The sequence below is a fragment of the Electrophorus electricus genome, chromosome 21 (assembly GCF_041902795.1).
Source record: "Electrophorus electricus isolate QZ-2024a chromosome 21, ASM4190279v1, whole genome shotgun sequence".
Classification (NCBI taxonomy): Eukaryota; Metazoa; Chordata; class Actinopteri; order Gymnotiformes; family Gymnotidae; genus Electrophorus; species Electrophorus electricus.
In genome coordinates, this window is record NC_137517.1 from 11076298 (window position 1) to 11102500 (window position 26203).

General features: G+C 42.6%; 1 protein-coding gene across 2 annotated transcripts in view; it reads right to left on the reverse strand.

Moving 5' to 3' along the window:
• Positions 1-19051: 19051 nt before the first annotated feature.
• Positions 19052-26203, reverse strand: part of col5a1 (procollagen, type V, alpha 1) — an 85169-nt gene continuing 78017 nt past the window's right edge. Inside the window, exons 63-66 of one of the 2 annotated variants that reach the window (XM_035521227.2) lie at positions 25784-25896; positions 24996-25064; positions 22103-22336; positions 19052-21982 (exon numbers count right to left, since the gene is read on the reverse strand). In XM_035521227.2, coding sequence (XP_035377120.1) covers positions 21836-21982; positions 22103-22336; positions 24996-25064; positions 25784-25896 — 563 coding nt within the window. In that variant the 3' untranslated portion in view covers positions 19052-21835. Of the gene's footprint in view, positions 21983-22102; positions 22337-24995; positions 25065-25134; positions 25204-25783; positions 25897-26203 lie in introns of both variants that reach the window. The other variant, XM_035521226.2, reaches the window with a different exon arrangement.

Sequence of the window (26203 nt, forward strand, 5' to 3'; positions counted from 1 at the left end):
GACTGTGTCTCGTTTGTAACCACGCCTGTGTTGTTTAGTACACACCTGCATCAGTTTAGTCTTGTCGCGTATGTATTTAAACCCTTGTCAGTGTGTGCATTATTGTCTGTCATCGATCATGTTCATGTTCAAGTTGTTTTTGTTCGACGCATGTGTGTTCACGTTCACAGCATGTGTTATACATGAGTGCCGGTGTCTGTATTGTAGGTTAAAAGTCGTTTGTCTCCGTCAAGCGAGTGTGTACGTCCTGCTCCTTGCCCAGCGACACTCGGGCTGTTAATCTTATTTTGTTAATCATGAAATAGAGTATTTTGCTATTTTTTTTGTTCTGTTCCATTTTCAATGGACCAAATTTACATGTAGCAAACAAAAATAAAATGACAAAAATATATCCAACAAAGCAAACTTTATTTCAGTTGAAAATTGGTCAAATTAACCTTTGTTAGTTCCATAATGTACATTCATTTGAATACATATTGTTGAATTGAATTTGATATTGTTACCTGATCCATTGGTAGTCATGGCCCACCAAAATCAGCCCACCTTTATCAGAGTTTAAGGAACTTCTCAAGCTCACCAGCTCCATGTGTCCAGCTCTGATTGCTCTCAAGGACTTTAATATCGAAATGCAGACTGAATTTAGTAATTCATGTAAAGTCTCTGCCAACTGAATTTACGTCTATACTCAACTGTTGCAGTTTGACACATGTTGATTTTCCAACTAACATTTACGGACTCACATTCCACTTACGTTCCGCAGGGCTACATATCGACTCTGTGTCCTGTTGTTGCTGATTCTCATCACAAACACATCATATCATTCCCAGTCCTCGCAGAAAAACTCCAGTTTCCTTTCACAATTGGATGATAGTTGACCATCTCATCATCTCTTCTTCCAGCTTCATTACTCACTATTTTCACTAAACGCTCCTATCCTGATGACACTGCGTCACATCATAATGGTGAAAATTCTGAGATACGTAACCACACACGCTCTTCAAACTACACTTGTTTCATTAAGCGGTTTCTCCCTATGGCATACTCCTGCTCCCGCAGGCACTGAAAGCCAGTCATCACCTGTATACGAAAATGGGCACGACTGTGAACTCTCTAGTATGTACCGCTCACATTCTTAAGTATAAATTGCCATAAATATTGCCTGTCAATCTGATTTTTCCTCCATAATCAATAAAAACTTTTTTTTCTATAATTAACAAATTCATCCAGCTGAACTCTGCTGCAGTTTCTATTCCTACTGAATAATGTAATAATAATGTAATTATAACAGTGTAATAGTAGAAGTAGTAGTAATAATAATGATTTTTTCCCCACAACTTTTTCAAAGATAAAGAACATTCTCTAATATCTCCCTTCTGTCAACCCTCCCGGTGGTGTCCTCTTTAGACCCCATTCCAAATCCTCCTCTCTGACTCAGCTCTTATTTCTAAACCATTCTCTAAATCTAATGCATCTTCTTCCCTGCTCAGTCCTGCCCACACTCCATTCCTAAAGTGGTGTCATTTCCTCATCTCAGCTCCATCTGTCCTTTCATTAGAAAGATGCTCGCTTCCAGTTATATGTTCCTTCTTTCCTTAAATCTGTTGGTGTTACCCAAATTCTTTAAAAAAGCTTGACTCTGCCTTCTTGTAAAATTATGGACCTATTTGTAATTTACGCTTCCTGGCAGAATGTGTATAAACAGTTGCATTCTCAGCTGTAGGTGCACCGGTACAAATCTTCCTAGCTGATGATAATCTTTTTGAACCTTTTCAGTCTGGCTTTCTAACACGTCACAGAGCTGAGGCTGTTGTTGGGGGTGGAGTTGTTTGTCTTTCTGATGTGAAAAAAGTTCCCCCACTTTCCTTGTAAGGGCCAAAAAACCTCTCATTGCTTTAATGAGCACTGAGGGTAACACTGCTGCAACACACACCGTGATGAGCTGTCACTCAGTCTGATCTACCTCACTGATAGCTGCGGGGGTGACAGGATGGAGCAGGCTGGGTCGAAGAATGTAGCTAAAATGAGGGGGGTTAATGGTACGTGGCCTGAATACCTGGTACAGGTGTGCTGGGAGCTGCTACTCAGCAAATAACCACACCAAAAAAAAGTTAATTTCTTTTTTTCTTGTTAAAACAGCATGCCCCTATACATACTCCTACACATTACACTTTGCTCCATCCATATTATTGTGCCCCCTGGACTTAATTTTCCCTCTATTACTGTGCCTTCATTAAATATGAAATCTAAGAAGATTCTTGTTCACATGTATCTGATACCTGTAAACCTGTAAACTACACAACGCACAAACATCTCACCATTGTTGTCTTGTTTAGCTTAAAATATTATGCTACTGCAAATAAGATGTTGGTAAGACGGTTCCCTGGATGCTTTTAGGAAGAAAAACAGAAAGCCAGCCCATAGCTCTTCAGAGATGTGAATCAGCAGCCGGCTCAAGCAGCTGACTTGTTTATGAATGACATATAACTAAAATGAATTGGCCTGCATTGCTGAAAATGCACTGTTGCTTGCCCTTCTGTACTGAGTCTTGGAGCTGGTCATATTTCCATTTTTAAGGAAGAAACTGTATTGGAATTTTATTGGAATTTTCCACATCTGATATTCTTTTGAGAGCGAGAATTCTGCCCAATTCTTCTTTTAAAATGTTTTAATCATTGAATATGCTTCATTTTATCTGCAACTTCCCCTTTAGCAACATCGTCATACTTCACTATTGCTGTGTACATTATGAAATGTGACTGTTTTTTGTTTTTTTTTCATTATCGTGCCCGAAAGCCACATGCAAGTTGTGTTAATTTCTACTGCATTTATTTGAGACAATAATTTTGTTAAAAATTATCATTTTGCACTGATAGGTGATTTTCCGTGAGTGAATCTGGTTATTATCAGAAGTGGATTCGGCAACCTATTCAGCTTGGCAACCTTACTAGGCCGTGTCAGGCTGTTAAATCACCCTGATCACACTGACCAGAAATCCCAACGATCACTGAAATACTTCTCCAAGATTTGTTTGTTTGCGTTCCAATTTATTTGCACCAATACCTCAACAAAAAAGGGGAAGTATGAAACCATGACTAAGTTTCTCCTCCTTTGCTATAGGAACCAAAAAAGGGACTTAACCATTTTGGAGAAGCAGAGAGCAGTAGACTACCACCTTGATCAATCCCACTGCTTCGTTTCTAATTTGCATAAAGTTAAACTTTGTTCAACTTTTTTGTTACCGACTCCGCCCACTTTGCGTCGCCAACGTTCCCGCTGCCTAAGGCTGGAAAATTACCAGATGCCGTTAGTCGCATCACTCCTCTTGTGTTCACACCACAGGCTGAAGTGACTCAAATAATTTTTTTCAATGATGTGTGGACACAGATATCCAATTTCTTCAAACCAGATTTGAGTCGCTTTCGTATGCTGCCTTAAGGCAGACATGTATCCGATTCAATCCAAGTGACATGAGCTCGTGTGGCGTTTTGCTTACACGCATGCGCTTTAGCGCTGTTGTCCTCTGCCAGTACCGGCAGCGCAGGAAAAAACAATAGAAAGCAACAGCAGTACTAACAGTCAGCGTAAAATAACTAAAGCTAGCCATCTGGCGCCTTCTCGACCTGATCGTGTACATTCTCAAACTGTTTGCTGTCCTCCAGATCAAAATAAGATGCCCACATGAACTACTAGTACGTCCATTTAGCTGGTTTTAATACCATGAGTCATCTCACAAGTATGACTTTTTTTTTTGTCGGTAACGCAGGTGAGAAAAAAAACAAAAACGTATCAATGTGTGCACTCATGCCGTTTCGGAGGACAGATGGGTTCACTTTACAGACAGACACAGGTCACTTGTAATTATGAATTTGAACCATCAAGATAGGCAAATCCTATCTGAGCAAAAATGTAGTTACCATTTTATTCTGAGTGGTCCTTTATAGATGATTAATAAACTCAACAGAATATCTGTAACATTGTCATGAAGGAATCAGGAGAGGTTAGATACAATTGCAGTCAAGTTTACTCACAAGCGGAATATAAAAATGACTAGTCAAAATAAAGTGTCACCAAAAATTGGAACTGAATTAGGAGGCTTGTAATTTGCAGTGGTGGCTCAGTGGTTACAGTGCTTGAATAATCATTAGAAGGTTGTTAGTTCAAGCCTTTCCTTACCATATTATCACTGTTGGGCCCCCAAGCAAGGCCCTTAACGCCCAATTGCTTGAATTGTACTCAGTCATAATTGTAAGTCACTTTGGATAAAAGTGTCAGTTAAAGACAGTGAATGTAGCCAATATGCTCTTGACATTCTAAGTTTGTGTCCAGGAAACTGACCCAGTAGGAAGTAACCATTTTGTCTGAGGAAAAACAGGCATCCAAACCCATCATCAGACTATTGTTTATAAAATAGTCACTTTTGCCATCGTAACCTTTTAATAACAATAATAATTGTTACAGGATAAACCTTTTTTTTTGTGAGCAATATAATGTCCAATATTCTAATGCTTGTTTCATCTAAGTTGAAGCTGAGGTAACATATTTTTTCTATATTTTCATCAGTAAGGCTTTCAAGAGTTGCTGATTTCTTTTTATTTGCCAGCATGGCTATCCACTGCTAGTGTTTAGAAAAGGATGCAGAAGAGAAAGAGAGAAGATGGTATTTATCATTAAACTGATGATTAAAATGCCAGATGCTCTTAGAGTCATCTAGAAAAATACAGGACGAGCTCAGAGATTGCACGATGTTTCATTTTCTTGTGTGTGTGTGTGTGTGTGTGTGTGTGTGTGTGTTTATAGATGAAGAATACTGTAGTGTGCAAACATATGATTTGTGCTCATTCCGCTCATCAGGACTCATTCTGCTTGACAGAGGGTTGTTGGCAGCTGAATGGTGTGCTGATGTCACTCAGGGCTTCGTACTCATATTTATCAACACAGTTCCTGGCACATATTTTGGTAAAATCCATTACAGTTATTCTACTTACAGAAAGAAGATTTAAGACAGTTGCAGCAGCAAAATGATTTAGGTCCCACCTCAACACCATGCAGTGTGTGTGTGTGTGTGTGTGTGTGTGTGTGTAAAACTGTCAGGTGCCTTGATAAAGACAAACAACGCTGCTGACCTTCCACAACAGGGCTTTGTAGAAATGCCAGTCTGCTAGGTAGACACAACATTATTCAGCAGGCTGTGGTCATACATGATTTGTTGATGGACTGACAGATTTTGTTTTCTACATGGAACAGAAATGTGGCATAAACCATACAAATATTGTCTCTAAGGATTGTACTGCACCTGACTATCTTTAGAAGCCAAATCATTATGGGTAAAGTGGAAGTTTCCTTACTGTTTACAAAGAGTTTAGAACCACTGACTGACATAGAAAACTCACAGTATGACTTTATGTCTGATGGTGCTGAATGTGTTGAGTTAAAAAAAAAGAAACATACCTATGAATAGGCCATATTAACTGCCAACTAGAAATGTGACATTTAAAATGTTTGAATAATATTAAAGTTCCAAATGTCCAACAAAGATTGGATTGATGGATGGATGGATGATAGTAGGCAGTGTTCCTCAGTTAACATGGAAACGGGATGAATTCCTTTGTACATGAATATAGTGTGCCCTCAAGATCCACATTAGCCTAATTAGAAAGCCATCACAGACCTAGGATTCCAGGGGGCTTTAATACAAAATCTAGATTAACAAATGAGTGGGTCATAAAGGAGCCTCAGATTCCTCTGGACTTCATCAGCTGTAAAAGAAGTTCTTCTGTAAGTAAACCAAGACTGCTGGCAGTAGCAGAATGTCGGCATGCTGCTCCTGCCCCTGACATTGCAGAGTGCGAGCCTACATTTCTCAATGCCTACACCAAGCTCAATACCTCCATATGGTCACAGGGGGTTTTCTCTTACTAAAGGAGTCTGAGAATGTATTACCGCTAAGGACCAGAGGAATCTGAGACTCATTAATAACCCAATCATCTCAGAATCTAGATATTGTATCAAAACCTCAGGGAGCAGAAATAGTCTAGTTCTGAAATGATCATCCATGCTTTGGGGCTGGTATTAAATCTAATTATTTACTTAGTTAGAGATGCATTGCTTAGTTTTTAAAACAGCAGTTCCATTTCTTAAGAAACTGCATTTTGGTCTGTCTAAGCAGTCTAGTTATCATCCTTTTCCCAATAGTCCTTTCGTATTTAAGATTGTAGAGAAAAATGTTTCCCAACAGATCTATTCTTTTTTAAGTAGACTATGAAACTGGTTATCATAACACTTGTTTAGCTTGGCTTTATGAGTCTTTGTCTGATTTGGATCTTACCTGACAGGCTTCTACCAATGTTTAGGTGTAAACAGAGAATTATGAGAGCCTAAAGGTTTCTAGTAATGTGACAGATACAATTGCAAGATAGTGAGAGACCTGTAGCAAATCAAGCATGTGACTCCTTGTAATTAAACTGGTACTACAAGTTAAAAATTGCGATGCCACCTACTGATCAGGCCACTGGGCACCCCTCCTCCCGATGCAAATAGTACAGTCCAACAACCCATATGTCACCATCTCCCAAATGACTGTTGTGCTGGGCTTTACATGCGTAACCATTTCAAGGGTTTTGTGAGTGGTGTAGAACAAAAAAAAAAAAAAAACAGCTTGTGATTCCCAGGAGAATGGCGAAAATCTTGCAAGTAAGCAGACATGCTACTACATCACAATCGAATTCACCACAGGCATGAGCAGTGTCATTTTGGACTTTTTTCTGGAATTGCCTGCAAAAACACAAGACCATATCGGTTGCTGATGTCACCAGTAACGTGCAATAAAAGCAGCTGGTAGAGGACCTTCGAAACTCCGTTGCTAAAACGCAGGAAAGGTAAGAGGAAATTGGAATGTAAATAAAAGCAACACTCATGAAAGCAGCTGAGTCACCGTGATGGCGTAGGAAAAGTTTTGCTGGCCCACCTTAGGGCCCCTGTCACTAGCTGGAGAACGTCTGAATGCCACAGTATCTGAACATCGTTGCCCTCCAAGGTCGTTCCCCCGGGGCTATAGTTTGTCCACATTTGGGGTGTAGCGCTCCAGCGTGGCAGTGCATCGTGATGCAAAGCATGTGCCGTGTCAGCACCAACCGGTTCCAGGAACATGACACCACGGTTTCATTGCTTCAGCGGTCTGCCAAGTCCCCATGTCTCGATGCAGTCGAGTCTCTTTGGAGTGCCGTGGAAAGGGCGGGGGGGGGGGGGGGGGGGGAGAACAGGACCAGGTAGCTGTCCAATTTGCAGCAGTCATTGCGGTATTGTACCACAGTCCCACAACACCCACCCAACACCTTGTAAAGTACTTTCCCAGGCGAATTCATGCCATGCTGATAGTCAAATTCCAACACTCTAATAGATAGCTATGCCCAGAAATCTCACAATACATGATAAATACAATCAAAATTCAATTTAGAATTTGGAACTTGGTTTAAAAGGTTCTTTGTTTTATTCTGATTTCATCTCATCCCATTTAATTTCCTCATTCACGTGTGTTTTGACCTTTTCCGACCTAGAAATGAATGCTTCTCATTTCAATTTTAAAGTGGTTTCCTGACAGGTCTGCAGCTTCAGCAGATTGAGGGAAAATCTTCCTTCTAGAAGTGCTCTGGGGGTACATCAGGTATTGGTGTAGCGTTTTACAGTTTTCTTTGTCTCGTGCCTTTCCTGCGCGTGTCTTAAGAACTGGGCTAAACGGTGTTATATTACGGCCGGGAAATCATTTTATGACGTCCGTTGTTTGTTTGTTTTTTCCAATGCGCGTTTCAACTTTTAGACACCTGAGAAAGAGCTGGGCCATGTGCCGTTATGTAATACACCATCTGGGGGAAGTCTGACAAACACCTCTCAGTGCTGTGGGTGCCGGGACGTGAGAGCGCACCCACATGCACATACGCAGCCATGTACGGCGAAATGCAGACACAAACGCACCTGTACTAATCTAAGACAGGCACGTCTGTCAGCTTTCTCTGCAGGGTTTCTGCTGAAGTCTTAAATTAGACAGAAACCCCTCTTAGCTAAAACATTGACAAAAGAAGCACACACACGTGAACGCAGACGCTCTCACATATTGCTCCATTATTTAGCGCCCATATTTATTATTTGAGGGCTTCGTTTAGCGCGCTTAATCAACCAACAAATCAAAATTCAGTCCTGACAAAATTGTGATTAAAACCCCAACTTATACATATTTAATGGATAACGAACTGAATTTATTATTTCACAGATTAATTTGTTGCTCCTCATGACAAATGCAAATTTTCAGTTATTTATTCGTAGACTTTAGATTTTATATATTAAAATGACTCTAATGCATAATTTTTTATAAAAGGAAAACTTTTTTCAAATCATGATTATTTTTCCTGCCCTAAAGTTGAATGAACCTTGACTGACCTGACCTGACCTGACATTTTTCTAATAACACCATTAAACCCAAACAAGACACATAACTGTGTGTGGGTGTTGACTGGAATGCTCAATTTCCGTTAAGTTAGCACTTTTTCGAAATATCCTGAATCCAGTTTTCATTGTTAGAATATTGAGGATTATTGGAGAATGTTGGGTCAGCATGAAGTGAATTGCGATTTAGGGACATTCCAGATTTGAGATGAGGCTGTCAATCCTTAATCCCAAAAATCCCCAAAATTCTGCATCATATTGCATCACAGAATGACAACGTGAAACCTCACCTTTGTTACATCCAGTACCAGCAGTCGAGGTCAGAAAGCCACAGTGTGAGGCTTGAGTGAAACCACCGGCTTAGATGGGACACTTAGGTTCCTGCAGTGGTGGGGTGTCTCCCCGTCACCTCGCTGTGTTAAATACGAGCCCATGCCCATTAACGGAGCTCTCCAAATTTAAACAACCTTGCTGTGCAGTTTCACACCGTACCACATCTCTGTCATGCCAGAACATAACAAACTTCACTGAATCAAACATTTTTGCTAATAGTGCAGCAGCTTAGAGGGAATGGAAAAAAAAACAAACAAAAAATAACAAAAACAAAACTGAGATGGCTTTTTTGCCAATGTCAGGTTCCAGTCTGCCTTGCATCAGATCCAGGAGACAATTGAAATCCATTTGGAATTCAGTGCGTTTCTTTCTCTTTTGGACATAGATTAAATGTCACCAGACATATCTCCTTGCTCTTAACTGTGTTCCAAAGTATCAGTAGTATTGTTTGCATTGCTATTAGCAGATTGAATATCACTAGGTGGCAGTGTAACAGGACGTAGGGCAGAAACTCGTCTCTGGTCCTGGACATCTACCGCCCTCCAGTCTGTAATTTGTATCCAGCTGCAACACACCTGGCTGATATACATTTAATATGCAGAGTTAATCCGTGATTAAGGTACTTGACTAGTAATCAGAAGGTTGCCAGTTCAAGCCCCACCTCTGCTAAGTTGTCCTTGTTGGGTCCCTGAGCAAGGCCCTCAATTACTCAAGTTGTGTTCAGACATAATTGTAAATTGCTTTGGATCTAAGTGTCAGCTAAATAATGTAAATCATATCAAGTGTCTTGATTAGGGATGAAATTAAAGCTTTGCAGCAGATCTCTTCGTGGTGTTATAGGATATGCGGCAGGTTGCCTTTTTAGAACTTGTGGTTCTGACCCTGACAGTCATAACGATTGCCTTACTGATTTTAAAGAGTGGTTCGGTCGGGATTGCGTTCCTTCAGTTTTGTAAATGTAATGATTAAGATATTCCACACACCCCTGGCCTGTTTCTAGATTTGTAGTAGGGATTTTAGTAAGTTGACCACTGATTTATTTACAGTATTAGGCTGAAAATGTTCATTAGCTTGTTCAATTGTGTTAGGATTTGGCCTGTAACTAAACTCTGCGGTGGGTCTCCAGGAGCAGGGTTCTAACTGAACCGGGTACTAACTCTCTCTGCTGGAGAGTTGATGTGCAGAAATGAAATTTGTAACTAAACTCTACAGGAGCTACGCCAGTCACCCTCTTCCTACGTCAATCACACTAGTGTAGCGACAACGTTCTCTGTAAGAGGACACAGCCGGTACAGGCCAAGGTATTGACCCAATGACCTTGAGACTGAAAAGCAGATGAGAAGCAAACTCCAATCCCCCCTGGAGGTGACGGTCACTCTCTGCTGCCCCCTGATGCAATTTAGCTGGGATGAAAGTAAAGTTAGCAGAGTTCATTCTTCATAAATAGAGGTGCCACTTCTGTAAAGGCATAAGGGCTGTTAAACATGACAGGTACAGAATGGAGAAACGGATCCGATGCCCATACACATGAATAATTCAAGGAGCAGACTGATCAAAGCCAGGCCCACTGTATACTCTACAGAATCCCAGCATGCACCCTGCCATTGCTGGGCTTAAGTAACGAACCCCCCACCTCACCCCACCCCACCCCATCTGCTAAAAAAAAAGATAAATGATAAACATGGATGGAAGGATGGGAAATTGTAGGGCCAGCACACTTCCTTTAGAGATCCTTGGTGTCAGAAAGATGGAAAGACAAAGACAGAAAATTCGATGAAAATATGAGAGCTGCAGCTGATCATGTTAATTGCGCTTCACGGCTGGAGATTTCATTCTTTCGCTTGCTTTCTGGGAGCTGTAATCAGTAATGTAATGGGTTTAGAGGCATGATGACAGTATTTTACAGTCCATCTATGTGTACGCTTGGAATCCCACGTGTTTCATCAACTATTTCATTTCTTTTTATTTTTCGGGAATGCTATAAAACAAGACACGTGCGTGCACATCTCCTAAAATGCCCATAAATTTACACAAATGCAAACTGCAAAACCAAAAAAAAAAAAAAAACAGCTTAGCCGCACACAAAATGGTCCTCTTATTACAAGTATATTTACATACAAGTGTGCGTGTGTGAGTGAGAGAGAGAGAGAGAGAGAGAGAGAGGGGGGGGGATCAGAGGCACATTTCAGATGTTGGAAACAGTAAAGTCTACACAAATGTACGTCACTAAGGCTCAGGGTGCACTGTCAGCATATGTGGGTGTGGGTGTGTGGATGGGAGTTTTCAGACAGGACAGGGAGAGCTTTTTTTGGGGGGGGGGGGGGGGGCAGCATCCCCACACCTGTAATAAGGGAGAGGGGGCAGGCACTGACCAGTAGAATGAGTGCCCTAATTTGGTCAGTTCACTAACAAATGACTAACAAATACACATCCTCATAGAATCACTCCAAAGCACAACCAATTACAATCAAATGATCGCACATTCTAAACAAGCCTACATCGCCACACTCCAACACGAACACAAAGTCATTAGAAATGCCATCTGGCTCTAAAAAAAGCACACGGTATTGGGATGCCATTTTTCCTCTGGCAAATGGAGCTTCATAACTATGCCAACAGCTGACAAAATTTCAGCGTTCCGAGTTGACGTTCATTGCGGCATGAGATATAGCAGCACACTAATACAAACAGACATGGTTAGCACAGATGGTGTATAGTCGTACGACATACCTTTTGACGCTCCTGTGTTTATGGATGGGCGTGTAATTTATGTGTGTGTGTGTGTGTGTGTGTACTTTATTACCAGGAGCCCTACTGAGTCTGCTGTTCCAGGGTCGGTGGACTCGTCGAGGAAGGCAGCTTGAGCTCGCTGATCTGCCTGCCTCTAACACGGAGCTTTATAATAACCAGTGTCATTCTGTGAGGGCAGGTAAGGAGCTTTTGAAATGACATGCTGGAGATTTTATTTTAATAGGTAAAAAAAAAAAAAATGCAGAACCATGGTTTTTTTTAATGTTAGCGCATTTTTACGTTGTTGCCAGTATGAATCCATGTCTGAATTAATTAAAATAACAAAACAAAAATTAACAAAACATGTTATGGAATCATAAAAAGGGTCAAAAGAGCAGATTTCTCAAATGCACTTGTATTTGAGAAATTGCTGACGTAAAAAAAAAATAATCCACAAATGAATTAAAATGTGCAAATGTGAAACTGTCACGGGGCGGGGCGGGGCGCCCCCCCCCCCCCAAGTCACGTGGTACGTGGTGCCTCGTGCAGGGGGTTTCACCCCATGTGTAACCACGCCCTCTATAATTGCACGCACCTGCGCGGGGTTTAAGGGCTCGTGTTTCTTTGTCTAAACCTCTTTTAATGTGTGTATTGTGCTGGTTATTGTTAGTCTGCTGCGGTATGTTAACACATGTATGTAGTCATTGTTAAACGTTATTGTAGTCTGTCGTTAATGTTGTGTGCCAGTGCCACCGTTATTCGTATGTTATGTTAATAAATGTATCACTTTATCGCGGGTGTCTGTGCGTCCTGCTCCACGTTATTTGGCACTCGGGCCAGCAGAATAGTACAGAAACAATAACAATTCAAATGAATTGAATTTCATATATATGCAAAACTATGTAAAAAAAAATACACTTACATATTATTTACTGTGAATATGTAAATACGTTCCATGCAAATTATTTCCGAAGCAAGTGCTTCAAGTGTGACCCTATAAACCGCACACTGGCACTTCTGTTGTGTCCAACTACTTTTTGAAGTGTGGCTTTTTGACAAGGTTTTATTGTTGAATTGTTTGACCAACAGAAAAACTACTACTGGTCCAATCAAAGAGCTAGTTTAATTTATCCAGTCACAACACTGGGGTCCTGCTGGTCCAATCAGAGAGCTAGTTTAATCTATCCATTTACAACACTGAGGGGCTGCTGGTCCAATCAGAGAGCTAGTTTAATTTATCCAGTCACAACAATGATGGGCTGCTGGGCCAGTTGGTTGCTGTTAGAATGTGACTGAAATTAAAAAATAAAATGAACAACTACCAAAACTCATTAGATTGCTCAATTACAGAGACAGAACTGTAATATGGACTTCTAAACAAAATGCCCGAAACTATCAGTCCCAAATTCAGGCGGGCCATCCTAAAACCCTTCAGTCTGGTACCGAGCATGGGCTTCTTCCCAGATTCCTGGAACTGAGGCCTCTTTACACCCATATTCCATAGTGGTGACAAGACCAAAACCCAGAGTAAGATACCGCACTATCTGTCCCTCCACAGAGAACACACAGGGGCAGGTTACCTGAGCACAGCCACTAACAACAAACATAGAAGAACTCTGAGCAGGTACAGGCTGAGGAACCACAGCCTGGCGGTGGAGACGGGCAAGACACAGATGTACCTGGCTGCCTCTGTGCCCACTGCAGCAAGGCCACGGTGGAGACAGAACTACACTCCCTCACCACCTGTAGCCAATACGCACATTTACGAGATGCACTCTACTTCAGATTCCAAACACTTCACCCAGAATCTAAACCACTGGTGGATGATCACGTACTGCAGCTCGTACTTGGACAGAGCAGAGACTCCGCAACACTCAAAATATGTCCATGAAGAGACAAGTCATCAGCGATGCGCCACATTATATTAATTCATGTTACCCTCTGCAGTAGAGTTTATGTACTATGTATATCGTATATATGTTTATATGTACAGTATATGTACACACATTACAGTATATATATACCGTACAGGGTATATACTGTTTATACTGCTGTTTATTGCTCTGTTCTTCATCTGTGTTTATGTGCGTTACTTTTTGTGTACGTTACTTCTGTTTAGCTGTAAATGCACTGGCAATACAGCGATTTTGTCAAAATTAATCATGTAAAATAGTTAATAGTGTTAACGGATAATAGTTCATAGCTCATAATTTATAATAGTTAATGGTGTTAATGGATAATAGTTCATAGTTTCAATAACTATTTTACTTGTCCCGTTTTGTGACAGAAATAGAATATGTATATGAGAACTGGGAATTGTAATAGCATTGTTATCATTGCATCGAGGCTGTATTAAAATACTGCATATGTGAGTGCACAGAGTAGGAGAGAAGCAACCAGACCTAAATCCGACAAGAGGCAGCGTGCAAATATGATGGCGTCACAAATATGCAAAAGACATTTTGAGCAGGCTTTAGCTACTTTCCGTTGAAAGTAGTTAGTGTCTCTGATCTTCGCTTGCAAAAAGAAGTTCACACAAACAGAAGTGGATATGCACACGTGGATTTTACATAGTCACACTTGGAAACAGAACATTTTTTTTTTACTTTCACACACTTGCACACTAGAAATAATTTGTTCAGAACTTATTTACACATTTCCAGGATTCAATTTGCAAGTGTCTTTTTTTTTTTTACATATTTGAAAATTATGTTTTGCATGTTTGTGAACTTTTCAGTATGTGAATATTTGAATATGCAAGTACAAAAAGGCACAGAAGACTGATTAGGTTATCAGGTGAATGTAAATATGATAAGACATATGAACTGATGCGGCTGTTGACAAACAGCTGTTGATCTAATTACCATCTGCTAGCCAGCACTGGCTCTTTTTCACTAGTAACATTTGATGAAGGAACAGTAATTCTCATGAGAGCAGCACCAAATATTCGCCTTTACCTGCGTGTGTGTGTGAGAGAGAGAATGTTAATGGCGTGCATGTTAATGACTACTAGTGCAGCTTGGCCTGAATTTGAGCCCCACTCATGTGTAATTCACCTCACTCTCCCCGGAATCGAACATCACACCGCAGATTTGCACATCAAACACGGTTCCCATGACTGCGCTCCTCCACTCCCTTACTGCCTGCTCCTCTCACTCCTCCTAGAGAAAAATCCATCTCTGGTCATCGCCAAAGCATGTAGCTGTGATTGAAATGGGTCTTGAAGCACTGGAATCAAAGAATATTTATTTGGTTGCCCTTAATGTATATTAATATATCACTGAGTTCTTTTGGTGAATATAAAAGGTAAACTTTCAAATATATAAATAAAAGAAATAAATTATATATCCTTTTTCACCCTTAGTGTGGAACCTTTTTGTAGCTGCCAGCAGAAGGCTTGTGTGTTTTATATGTGCAATAGAATATCATTGTATCCAGTCTATATGTGAAAGCACCCAAGTGTATAGTGCGTTTGTGTGTGTGAAGTTGCCCAGTGAAATGTGCCTTTTATGTGTGTGTGAAAGTATCCCAGTGTCTGCAGTATGTGTGTGTGTAAAAGCATCCCAGTGTATGCAGTATGTGCGTGTGTCAGAGTATCCCAGTGTCTGCAGTATGCGTGTGTGTGTGTGTGTGTGAAAGTATCCCAGTGTCTGCAGTATGCGTGTGTGTGTGTGTGTGTGTGAAAGTATCCCAGTGTCTGCAGTATGCGTGTGTGTGTGAAAGTATCCCAGTGTCTGCAGTATGCGTGTGTGTGTGTGTGTGTGTGTGTGTGTGTGTGTATGAAAGTATCCCAGTGTCTGCAGTATGCATGTGTGTGTGTGTGTGAAAGTATCCCAGTGTCTGCAGTATGCGTGTGTGTGTGTGTGTGTGTGTGTGTGTGTGTGTGTGTGTGTATGAAAGTATCCCAGTGTCTGCAGTATGTGTGTGTGTGTGTGTCTGTGAAAGTATCCCAGTGTCTGCAGTATGTGTGTGTGTGTGCTTTTTTCAACCAGGCCTAAAGGCGGTGTTTGATTTTCAGGCTCTGGTCTTCATCAATTTCTGCAGGAAAAAAAAAAAAGAGTGTGTATTTGGGAGGCTTACAGAACTCAGCAGTCTTACCCAGAAAAACTTATAATCTTATCAGTGTTCCAGCATACAGGACAGGGATTTGAACCGGTGACCTCGGCAGTAGTAGCACCATCTTCTACCTGCCCTGCCAGGTAAGCCTGCTTCAGTGAAGAGAATGGGAGGGGCTTTAACACTTTTAACACTTTAACAGCATTACATACCAAAGCTGGATCATAACAGGCTTTTAAAATCAGAAAATAACTCTGCTGTCAATGCAGAACTTAAACAGGAAGCTGAAGTACATTGAAGAAGTCTGAGGTAATTGTCACTGACTTTGACTTTCCAAGAGAGATGCAAGCTCTCTTTCCGAATTACCTGATGCTAGCTTACAGAGACAGCATGGCGGGCAGCCGCACGCTGCTGTCATCCAGTCCTGAGGTTATGTAAGCCCATCTTATTATTTGTGTGTTTCATAAAATGATAATATACAATTTTAGCGGTGCCTTATTGTTGCCTCATTCTACAGAACTAAAACTATAAACCAGCATCAAGGGCTATGCAGGGACCCATAACTATAGCTTTTGGTTTCATTGATGTCTGGGAACAGAATTTGCTAACTTTATTTTCTGTCAGACTCACACCAAAACATCAGCCTAAAATACACTTTTTTTTCCTCTACAAGTTGCTTAACATGATGTTTCAAAGTAACTGAACGCTGAAGTGTGGGAGCGCACTTCTGAAACTGAAAAATTCCCATCTCACCAATAGAGTTCTTCATCTCAAATCACCACTGATCAGTCAAAGATGGATGGCACTCATAACTTATTTATAAAGATTTACATAAAAGTAATATTTATCTTTAAGCATTTTTGTGTACTATGGCCACAATATATAGGCTGACTACTGCACAATTAAGATTATTACAGTAAATTACTTCCCATAGGTAAACAAATAAAATAAAAGCAAATAAAATAAAGCCAAAAGTTACTGGCAGCCATTGCAGTGATGTAATTTAGCTCAAGAACATGCCTGCCATGGCCGGAACCCAGGTCCGAAACCCCCTGTGCTGTTAACGAGCTCCTGGCCCCGTGCTGTGGTGTGAGGGCACTCTGGGATGAATATGTTAATGGTGCATGCTCAGCCGGCTGCTCCTGGACCCGGAGCTGCTTTATATGGATCTAGGCCGGCGGTGCCGGGCCCTCACGGAGCCCGGAGTTCCAGGGATCAGCAGCTCGCAGCAATTACACATCATTACCAGTGTTTTACACGAACTTCTCCTGGAGCCGCGCATCAGATTTGAGGTGCTAAACCTTTAATCAAGAGCTGCTGGCGGGTTGGGTTTACGCACGGCATGAAAAGGGAGCCAGAAACAGCCGGCGGCACACAGCGCAAAACGGCGGTCCCGCTAAACGAGATGAATGTTCGTGGCGCTTGCAGTCAGAGCTTCGTGTGGCTTCCGGAGTTGTCTCGCCATTTCCTGACTGATCTTTCCACGTTTTAGCACTCAAAAGCCAGCCTAACTTTCAGTAGCCACACAGTGTGGATACTGCTGGGATATAGTGACTTGTGGCTGGACTGAGACCCTGGGTGTACAGCATAACTGTGGGCCAGAGTCTACCTTCGTAACTCAGGTCAGCGTTTTAAATGCGCTGAGAAATGTACAGGACGGGGTAGCCCCTAATGCAATTGAAGGGACAGAGTTTTTATGGTTTCGGCCCCGTGCTCAGCCTGGAACATCCCCTGGCGGTCTGGACAGCAGTCTCTTGACGTTTTTTTCAAATGCAGACTAAAGACTTGTCTGTTTGTTGAGCATTTAAATGACCGCTAATCCTGCACTTATGGAAATATTGCAAGACTACTGACTAATTAAACGATTCTAGCAGTAATTGTTCGGTGTTGCATTTATTGCTGTGCGATATTGTATCTAGCAGTATCCTAGTTCAATGGTATTTTTGACTTTAACCTACCGTACAGGTTAGGATACATTCTATAAGTAGATGACAAAGCATGTTTGTAAGTCGCTTCTGGATAATGTAAATGTAAATATAAATGTACTCCACATTGTCACTGAAACAAGAACTGCAAAATTGAAACGCACAATGGCGGCTTATAAACGGACAAATGATCTTTAATTAGATGTGTTGGATGCTTTGGATTGAGTTGTTGTTTTTTCCATATATTCTTCATTCTGTCAGGGTGTAACGTTTGTCTCATCTGTATGTGTGTGTGTGTGTGTATGTGTGTGTGTGTGTGTGTGTGTGTGTGTGTGTGTGTGTGTGTGTGTGTGTGTGTGTGTACATCCCTTTATAAGCTAATGAGCCCAAAAAATAATTGTTTCATCATTTAGGTCTACATGCTCATTTTATGAAAGATTCTGGAGAGGATCCTGTTAGTATAAACCTTGATGTGTCTAGAACTCTACCTCCTACAGGATAGTGTCAAGCACTGTTTTTTATTAATACCTGCAAGAAAAATTTGTCACACACACACACACACACACACACACACACACACACACACACACACACACACACACACACACACACACACACACACATATAAACATGAAGTCCCTCATCAGATGTGTAGGCAAAGTGCTTCTGAAGCTGTAGGAGATGGTCCAGATAATTAAAGTTTAAGACACTTACAATTTAACATTAATTTAATGGAGTTCCTTTCCCTAAGGTTCCTAAGTGAACAATCATTCAACCATCACGCCCCAATCTCCATAATTACATAAACTTGCCTATATTTACTTAAAATCTCATTGTACTCAAGTCAGAAGTGAAAAGCTGTTAGTTTTAAAGCGCCTGTATGCATAACATTACTTAGTTACTTGCAAAAGGACCTCTTGTTCCTGGTAACTCCTGGGAGAATGGTTCTGAAACAGCTGAATGCAAAAATAACCAAGACACAACAAGGCTTTATAATTATTTATAAGGCCCTGAAATATAACTAAGTAATTAAAAGCACTTAAAAAGTTCAGAAACTGGGGAAATAGGCTATCTGCTATCAATAGTTCAGTAGTTGATAAAACATACCATAGTCATTGTCGTTTTTGCCACAGAGACAGACGATTATCGCCACAGGCGTGGAAAATCATCTTGGTGGTGTTCAGGTTCCATACCTGTGTGAAGACGCTAGCTTCTTCACGATACTTTTTGCATTAGCATGCCGTCGGATGCCAGTTCCCTAAAAAAACTCACACAGCAAAGTCAAATTCATAGCAAAGCCTGGAGACTATCATCCACACGAGGGACACACAACAAGGTTAAATGTGTACTTGTTTTTTCTTTTTTTTACAAGACATTCGATATAGAAGACATTCAAAGAAATCTGGAGAATGGGAGGGAAAAAAGAATAATCCCAATCTGGATTTGTGTAATTTGCCATTATTTAAATGCACTGGTGGTAAGAACAAGCGAAACCCATCTTCTGCAAACTCCTCCATTTAACATGGTAATTCCATATCAGGGATAAAGAGCGTGGGTCATGGTAACACTACTGGTATCAATTAACATTTATTTTTTTAAATAGTACAATAAATATTCTACAAAGGAACATCAGCTTTTGGTAGAGAGTTACAACATTCCTGGCTCTCTCCCCATTTCACAATTAAGGACAGGCCTATATTCATCTGAGCATTCGAAATGTATATTGTACTGATAATAAAACCGTGGCTGGAATCAAATCAACTGCGGGTATAACATTAAGAGAGAGAAAAAAAACCTTTCATCATTTTCATGCATACAGATAGGTGTTTAATGCTTCAAAAGTCATACAAGGGTGGCCACAGTAAACTTGAATTTATTGACACAAAACCAATATATCTTCTATCCTCTCTTACACAGGTTTAACAAGACCTCAAAACACACAAACAGGCAAACATAAAAAACAGAAAAAAAAATATTAATTTGGCAGAAACACTGCTGTTCCCCACCCCCTTTTTTTGGACATTTACAGAAATAGTCATTCTTTATATTATTATGTTATGATGAATTGTTTTGATCTTTTTTTTTGTTCTGCATGATCTTTAAAAAGCAGTTCAAGTCATGTTTAAGCTGAACAGAAGGTAAAGGCTGGGCAGTAGCTGGCATAGTGGTCTAAGCTCACGGGAAGTGCACAAGGAAGTCTGCTAGTGGCAAAAGAACAGAGGGGAAAAATTCAGCCATAATAAACCATCCCACTCCATGAAAAAAAGTCAATATAATCCAGGCCTTTTGGGAATTATGCATGTGTGATATAAAATTAAAAAACAACAACAACACAGGCTTAATCTATCTATGACATGATTATACAATCTTCCATAAACTGATTTTTCGATTTTTAAACTTTTTTGGTCTTCAAGTGTGTGATATGAAGTGTAAAGCTGTGATATCTTTGGCTGGAGAGCTGGAATGAGTCTGTGCTCTTGGGAAATTGTGCTCTGGGATCAGAGGTCAAGTCCTCCCTGGCAAAACAAAACAAAACAAAACAAAACAACACCCCCCCCCCCCAAAAAAAAAACCAACCCAAAAAACAAAGCAGAGGAAGAATCGCCTCTGCTGCTGCCATTACTGGCATTCTCTCTAACGAAACTCTTCTGCACCTCTGACTGTCAGTTTGAGAAACTTGAGGTGAGCAGGTGATCCATTGCACTCATTTGCATAGCGGAATTGCTCCAGGTCCACAAACACTGCGAACTAATTGCTATACTTTTTCCTTTTTCTTTTTTGAAACAAAATTCTTGTCGATTCTTTTGAATACATGTGCTGTAGAGGACTACATTAAGGTACTTAAGTTACCTCAGAGAAAAGCGCCTAATTACAAGGTTGCATGCTGACAGCATCTTACTGTGTGGGGTTGCAGGTAAAGAGAGGAAGGCATTACTTAGGAGGAGAAACACGTGTTTGGTCTGACGCAATAATAACAGGGACTGGCATGCACAGAAATATTTCCCCACACAACACTCAGGTGTCGATAACCCTCAAAAAAAAAACCCCAAAAAAAACCCCCTTCCCCCAACTGAAAACAGGAAGTGGAAACACCGTTGGTGAATCATTTTCAATTTAGCCAAATAAACAAACAACAATGAAAAAAAAGCAGAAATATATGTATGTAAATAGCACCACAGGCAGAAGGACATAGCACCTAGTTTAGTGATACTGTGTTTCCTCGATGACACGGTCTCCCATCACGTGTTACGACGCAAGCGCAGAAGTGTTGGAAGCAAAAGGGCTAGACGGTGTACTTGCTCAGTCGCCCGAACGGACCAGAGTCGGCCACGTCACGCTCGAGCACCTGAGAGAGCCCAGGCGGTCCAGCATCAGGCCTCCTGACGGTTGGCCACGTGAGGCGCTCGCGTGGAGCCGGTGAGTGCTCGCTGGCGCTGGCATTGCCCTTTTATTCTGTCGCTTGAAAGTACACAGAAAGGAACCGCCAGATGCGCGTCAGACCTGCAAAGAGACGGCATCCTCGGCTCTCCGCGCCACCTTTAATTATCCGTGTTGCCGATATCCAATTTTCTTCAAGCTCATCAATATTTGTTTTTTTGGAGGGGAGGGGTGGGGGTTGGGTGGGAGGGGTGAGTTTAATTGCACCAATCAGCAGCCGCGCTATCCTTCTCGGTCACTGTGTCCACATGCGTGTTTTGAAGCCGGAACGAGGCGAGGGCTAAACCGTAACCAAGGGAAGAAAACACGCAGGATGTGCTTACAAGCCTACACAGTACGGGAACGGAAAAGGCGATAGGTCAGTGAGGGAAATGGGACCATGGGGGTCTGGTCAGCTGCGCGATGGAGCAGGAACCCAGAGAGCTACAACACGATGGCGTGAGCGCGTAGGCCTCCACCTCAGGAAACGTGCATGAAGGATGGAGCCACTCCGCCCCCTAAACCTATGAAGCACGGGTGGAGGATATAAGTGGCTGACTGCGAACAGAGGGTCCGAATAAGGCGGTTGGGGCGGGCGAGTGTCAGCACAGGGATCGGAGGGAATCAGGTAGCCAGCATTCAACTCATCCAGTTTCAAAACTTGCATGTGATAAAGAGGATACACTGAGGTTAAAAAGGTTGCCGATCTTTAAAAGCTCGTTATTTGCCATCATGTGATTTAATTATTATTTTGGAAAATCCATTTTTTATTTTCTTCAATTTTTTTTTTAAATTTTAATTTCCTTTCTGTGATCTGTTGTAGATGGTGGTTTATTTGGAAACACAAAACTTTACAAATATGTCCTATTCCGTTCTCGTGTTTTGCTCTCGGGAGAGAATGAAAAAGGGTTGGTCTCTGGTGCGATCGGCGAGCAGTCTTAGCCGAGGAAGCAGGCGGGGCCGACCTCAAAGCCGAACTTCTGCGTCGCGCCTCCGAAATCGTTGAACATGATGTCCACGAACGGTACCTGCTCCACTTTGGGCGTGTTGATCTCGAGCACAGTCTTTTCGTAGCCCTTTTTCAACTGCAGAAAGGGATGAATAAGGGGAAGGAACGGACAGACCCAAAAAAAAGGGCGTCAACTCTACACAGAAGAGGCACAGACCACGTCAGGACTACATTACCCACGAGCCCATCTGCTCACCGCGCATCCGTCGACGGCGGCTCTGATGTAGGGGTTGTTGTCATAGGACATCTCCTCGTCGTTGGAGCCCAGGAAGCGGATGGCCTTGTCGTAGGAGCTGAGAACCTGGTCGTGCCAGGCGACGGACTGGTAGCAGCTGTAGGTGAGGTTCTGCCGTGCCGTGGCGCTCAGCAGGCGCAGGAAGGTCATCTGGACCACGCCAATCGGGTTGCCCTCGGCGTCCACATAGGACAGCTGGGGGCGGAGAGAGAGAACCGTGCTACAGACAGCAGTTCAGGCAAAAGCGAAGCCCTCTAGAGGTCCGTGTGAGAACTACACATCACACCTTTCAGCTGGTCTGAATGAATGTCTGAATGACAAACCCAAGCACTGTGGAGTGAAACCGAACCCTTGTTTATCCTAACCGATGGTAAATAGGCACTAATTCCATACAATTAGTACATTAGCATAATTCAGTGCAGCTATATGGTTTATGTGAAGGACTGAGCAATGATTTAGCACAGAATGAGACATAAGTGCAAGACTGAGTCAGTTAACCTGTGACATGGGTGTTTGAGGTGTGCATGTGTCTTGTGAACTTTTAACAAAGTGACTGTCAAAGTGCTGGAACTCAAAACTCGGAGCAGCAATGTTTAGATGTATGTGTTTGAAGTGTGTAGATGCGTGTGTGTGTATATGAAGTGTGTGTGTGTGTGTGTGTGTGTGTGTGTGTGTGTGTGTGTGTGTATATGAAGTGTGTAGATGCGTGTGTGTGTATATGAAGTGTGTAGATGCGTGTGTGTGTATATGAAGTGTGTAGATGCGTGTGTGTGTATATGAAGTGTGTAGATGCGTGTGTGTGTATATGAAGTGTGTAGATGCGTGTGTGTGTATATGAAGTGTGTAGATGCGTGTGTGTGTATATGAAGTGTGTAGATGCGTGTGTGTGTATATGAAGTGTGTAGATGCGTGTGTGTGTATATGAAGTGTGTAGATGCGTGTGTGTGTATATGAAGTGTGTAGATGCGTGTGTGTGTATATGAAGTGTGTAGATGTGTGTGTGTGTGTGTGTGTGTGTGTGTGTGTGTAGATTGGAGTGTTAAGGGAACGGGAAGCTGTAGCATTTTCATCTAAATTAATTGCATTGACTTCGCTAGCATGAAAACTCATCATTCACAATTTTCTGCTCAGATGTTTCTAATCTTCTTTGAGAAGCGTTAATCCTTGGAAATAAACAGCAGCAAGGCCAAATAAAACAAGGATTAATTCCTGCCTCTTCGGCTTCTCTCTGGTGTGATGCAACGTTTGCATTGTGGCGAACATGCAAACGTTTGTTTCCTCCATACCAACCCATGTCAGTTAGAACCCTGCACCACCTCCGCCTCTCCGGCCTCACACATACATGACTGACTGAAAGCAAAGCGCATTCCACCATGCGTGCATGCACACACACACACACACACGCAACACACACGCACGCATGCACGCACACACACACGTACAGGATACTTACGTGGACGCTCATATGCACTGACCCTGCTCATGCTACATAGACACGCACCCACACACTGATTGGTCCATGGGTATTTATGATTAGACGCTCTGGACTCATTTAAAACTCTCCAGACTCTTTTGAGATTTTAGTGAGAAAATTGAGAAAACTGAGGTTATGGTTAATGTCCAGTCAGTGTGTACCCACGTGTACCCACGTGCATGCCCCATCTTGCCCACGCTGACATTGTCCACCCGCCGTTCTGCACCCAGCCCATCGCCACGGAAACGTTACCTCACGTTCACAGCCGCACGCCCCAGCAGTGGCTGAACCCGGAAGCCACGTGAGTGGGAATGCGCCCCGGGGTGCCCCTCGGAGCCGCCATGGCGGCTCAGTTTCTGCCCGCTACACCGGGGATTCCCATAGGGGGCAGGAAACTGAGCGCGACAGTCAGAGCTCTGGGGCTCCCACGTGACACTGAGTTTCTTACACATATCAAACTCAAGAGGTTCAGTCACTTCGTGGTGACTTTCTGAGGCTTACAGACACTGAGAGCCAGTCAGACACCTTCAGTCAAACTCAGCTACAGTCAAGCTTCTGACCAGTCAGAACAGCAAGACACAGTAGGCAGATGTCATTAGCTATGGATGCAAGTAAATTCAGAACTAAATTGTTATTTTTTATTATATGCTGAATTTGATTATTTATGATGTTTTAATTTTTGCCTCAGAAACAGTTTGACTGACAGCATCAACCCCACCTCTCAGATTACCCATAAGCCTAAGCGCTCACTGTTTGTTGTACTGGAGCTCGTGCAACGTCATGCTCGGCCATAACTGGAACCCAAGATCTGGAACTAGAACCATGCAGAACCACAGGCCTCCAAGAGTTGGAACTACAGAACCGTGGCACCTTAGAACCTTAGAACTTTGGGTGCCTCGGCACATGAGCATGGAAGCTCAGAAACTTGGGACCGAGAAACCCAATGAACCTCGGAACCTCAGGACCTTGAGACCAAGGAATCTGATGAACCTTGGAGCCTTAGGACCTTGGGACAGAGGAACCTGATGAACCTTGGAACTTCAGGACCTTGGGACCTTGGAACTTGATGAACCACAGAAACTCAGGGCCTAGGGACTAAGGAACCTGATGAACCTCGAAACCTCAGGACCTTGGAACCTGATGAACCTTGGAACCTCAGGACCTTGGAACCTGATGAACCTCAGAAGCTCAGAACCTTGGAACCTTGGATCCCGATGAACCTCGGAACCTCAGGACCTCGGAACCTGATGAACCTCAGGATCTCGGAACCTCAGGACCTCAGAACCTGATGAACCTCGGAAACCTCAGGACTTTGAAACGAGAGCCTCGGAACTGAAGCTCCTCTCTCTTGGAAAGCCTGCCTTGCACCTCGCTACTTACCATAGACCCTCGTTTGTAGTGACTATACCAAGTGCCTGGGCTGTCTTTGGGCCAACGGGCCATTTTGCTCTGTAATAGGAGAGTAGGAGAGTGCTTTAGCAGGAGGTGGGCGGTGGGAGCGCTGTGGAGGTGCTCTTACCAGTTTACCGCGTTTGAATTCACTGTACCAGGAGCCTGGTTTCTCTTTCACCCAGGAGGTGAGCCTAGTCTGGGACATCAGAGCAGGAGAGAGAGGAAGTTAACGCAAAAGAGAGAAGAGGAGGAGGAATGAAAGAAGAAGAAGAGCAACACAAACAAAGACATACACCACAACAACAAAGGAAAGAACAAAGAACAAAGGACAAAGGAGGAGAATACAGAAAAGAGGCCGAGGACATGGACCATCAAAACAACAATAATCAAGACGATTATGACAATAATAACAGATGATAATAATAACGCAGAACAGGACACACGGAGCATACGGGAGACACGGCCTGTACAGGACACACGGCCTCTACAGGACACACGGCTTGTACAGGACACACGGCCCTACAGGACACACGGCCGGTACAGGACACATGGCCCATACAGCACACATGGCCTCTACAAGACACACGGCCTGTACAAGACACACGGTCCTACAGGAAACATGGCCTGTACAGGACACATGGCCCATACAGCACACATGGCCTCTACAAGACACACAGCCTGTACAGGACACATGGCCCATACAGCACACATGGCCTCTACAAGACACACAGCCTGTACAGGACACATTTGGGGGATTTGCTGGCACAGATGCTTACCCCTTCGCTCTTCTTATCGGGGAAGATGCAGCTCTCGCCGCCGGCCGTGAAGTTGCAGTAGACCTTGAAGGAGTCCCGAGCACAGCCCTGGTTCGGGTCGATCCAGTACTCGCCTGGGGAATGACAAAGCACGCCCTAAGACCTCTGCTCGTTTCCACGCAGATGCTACAGCATTGGTACTGTTTATCACTGTCACAGGTTGTAAACCCAAGACTTTGTAAACCCAAGAAAATATGCCATTATTTTGACCACAGGCAAATGGTACCAAAGGCAGGAAAACCTTGTCTTACTGGGTTACTGTCTTACTGGGATACTGTCTTACTGGGATACTGTCTTACTGGGATACTGTCTTGCTGGGTAAGGTTATAATATGTATATGTGTGTAATATGTGTATAATATCCATGTTCTGCTTGTATCTT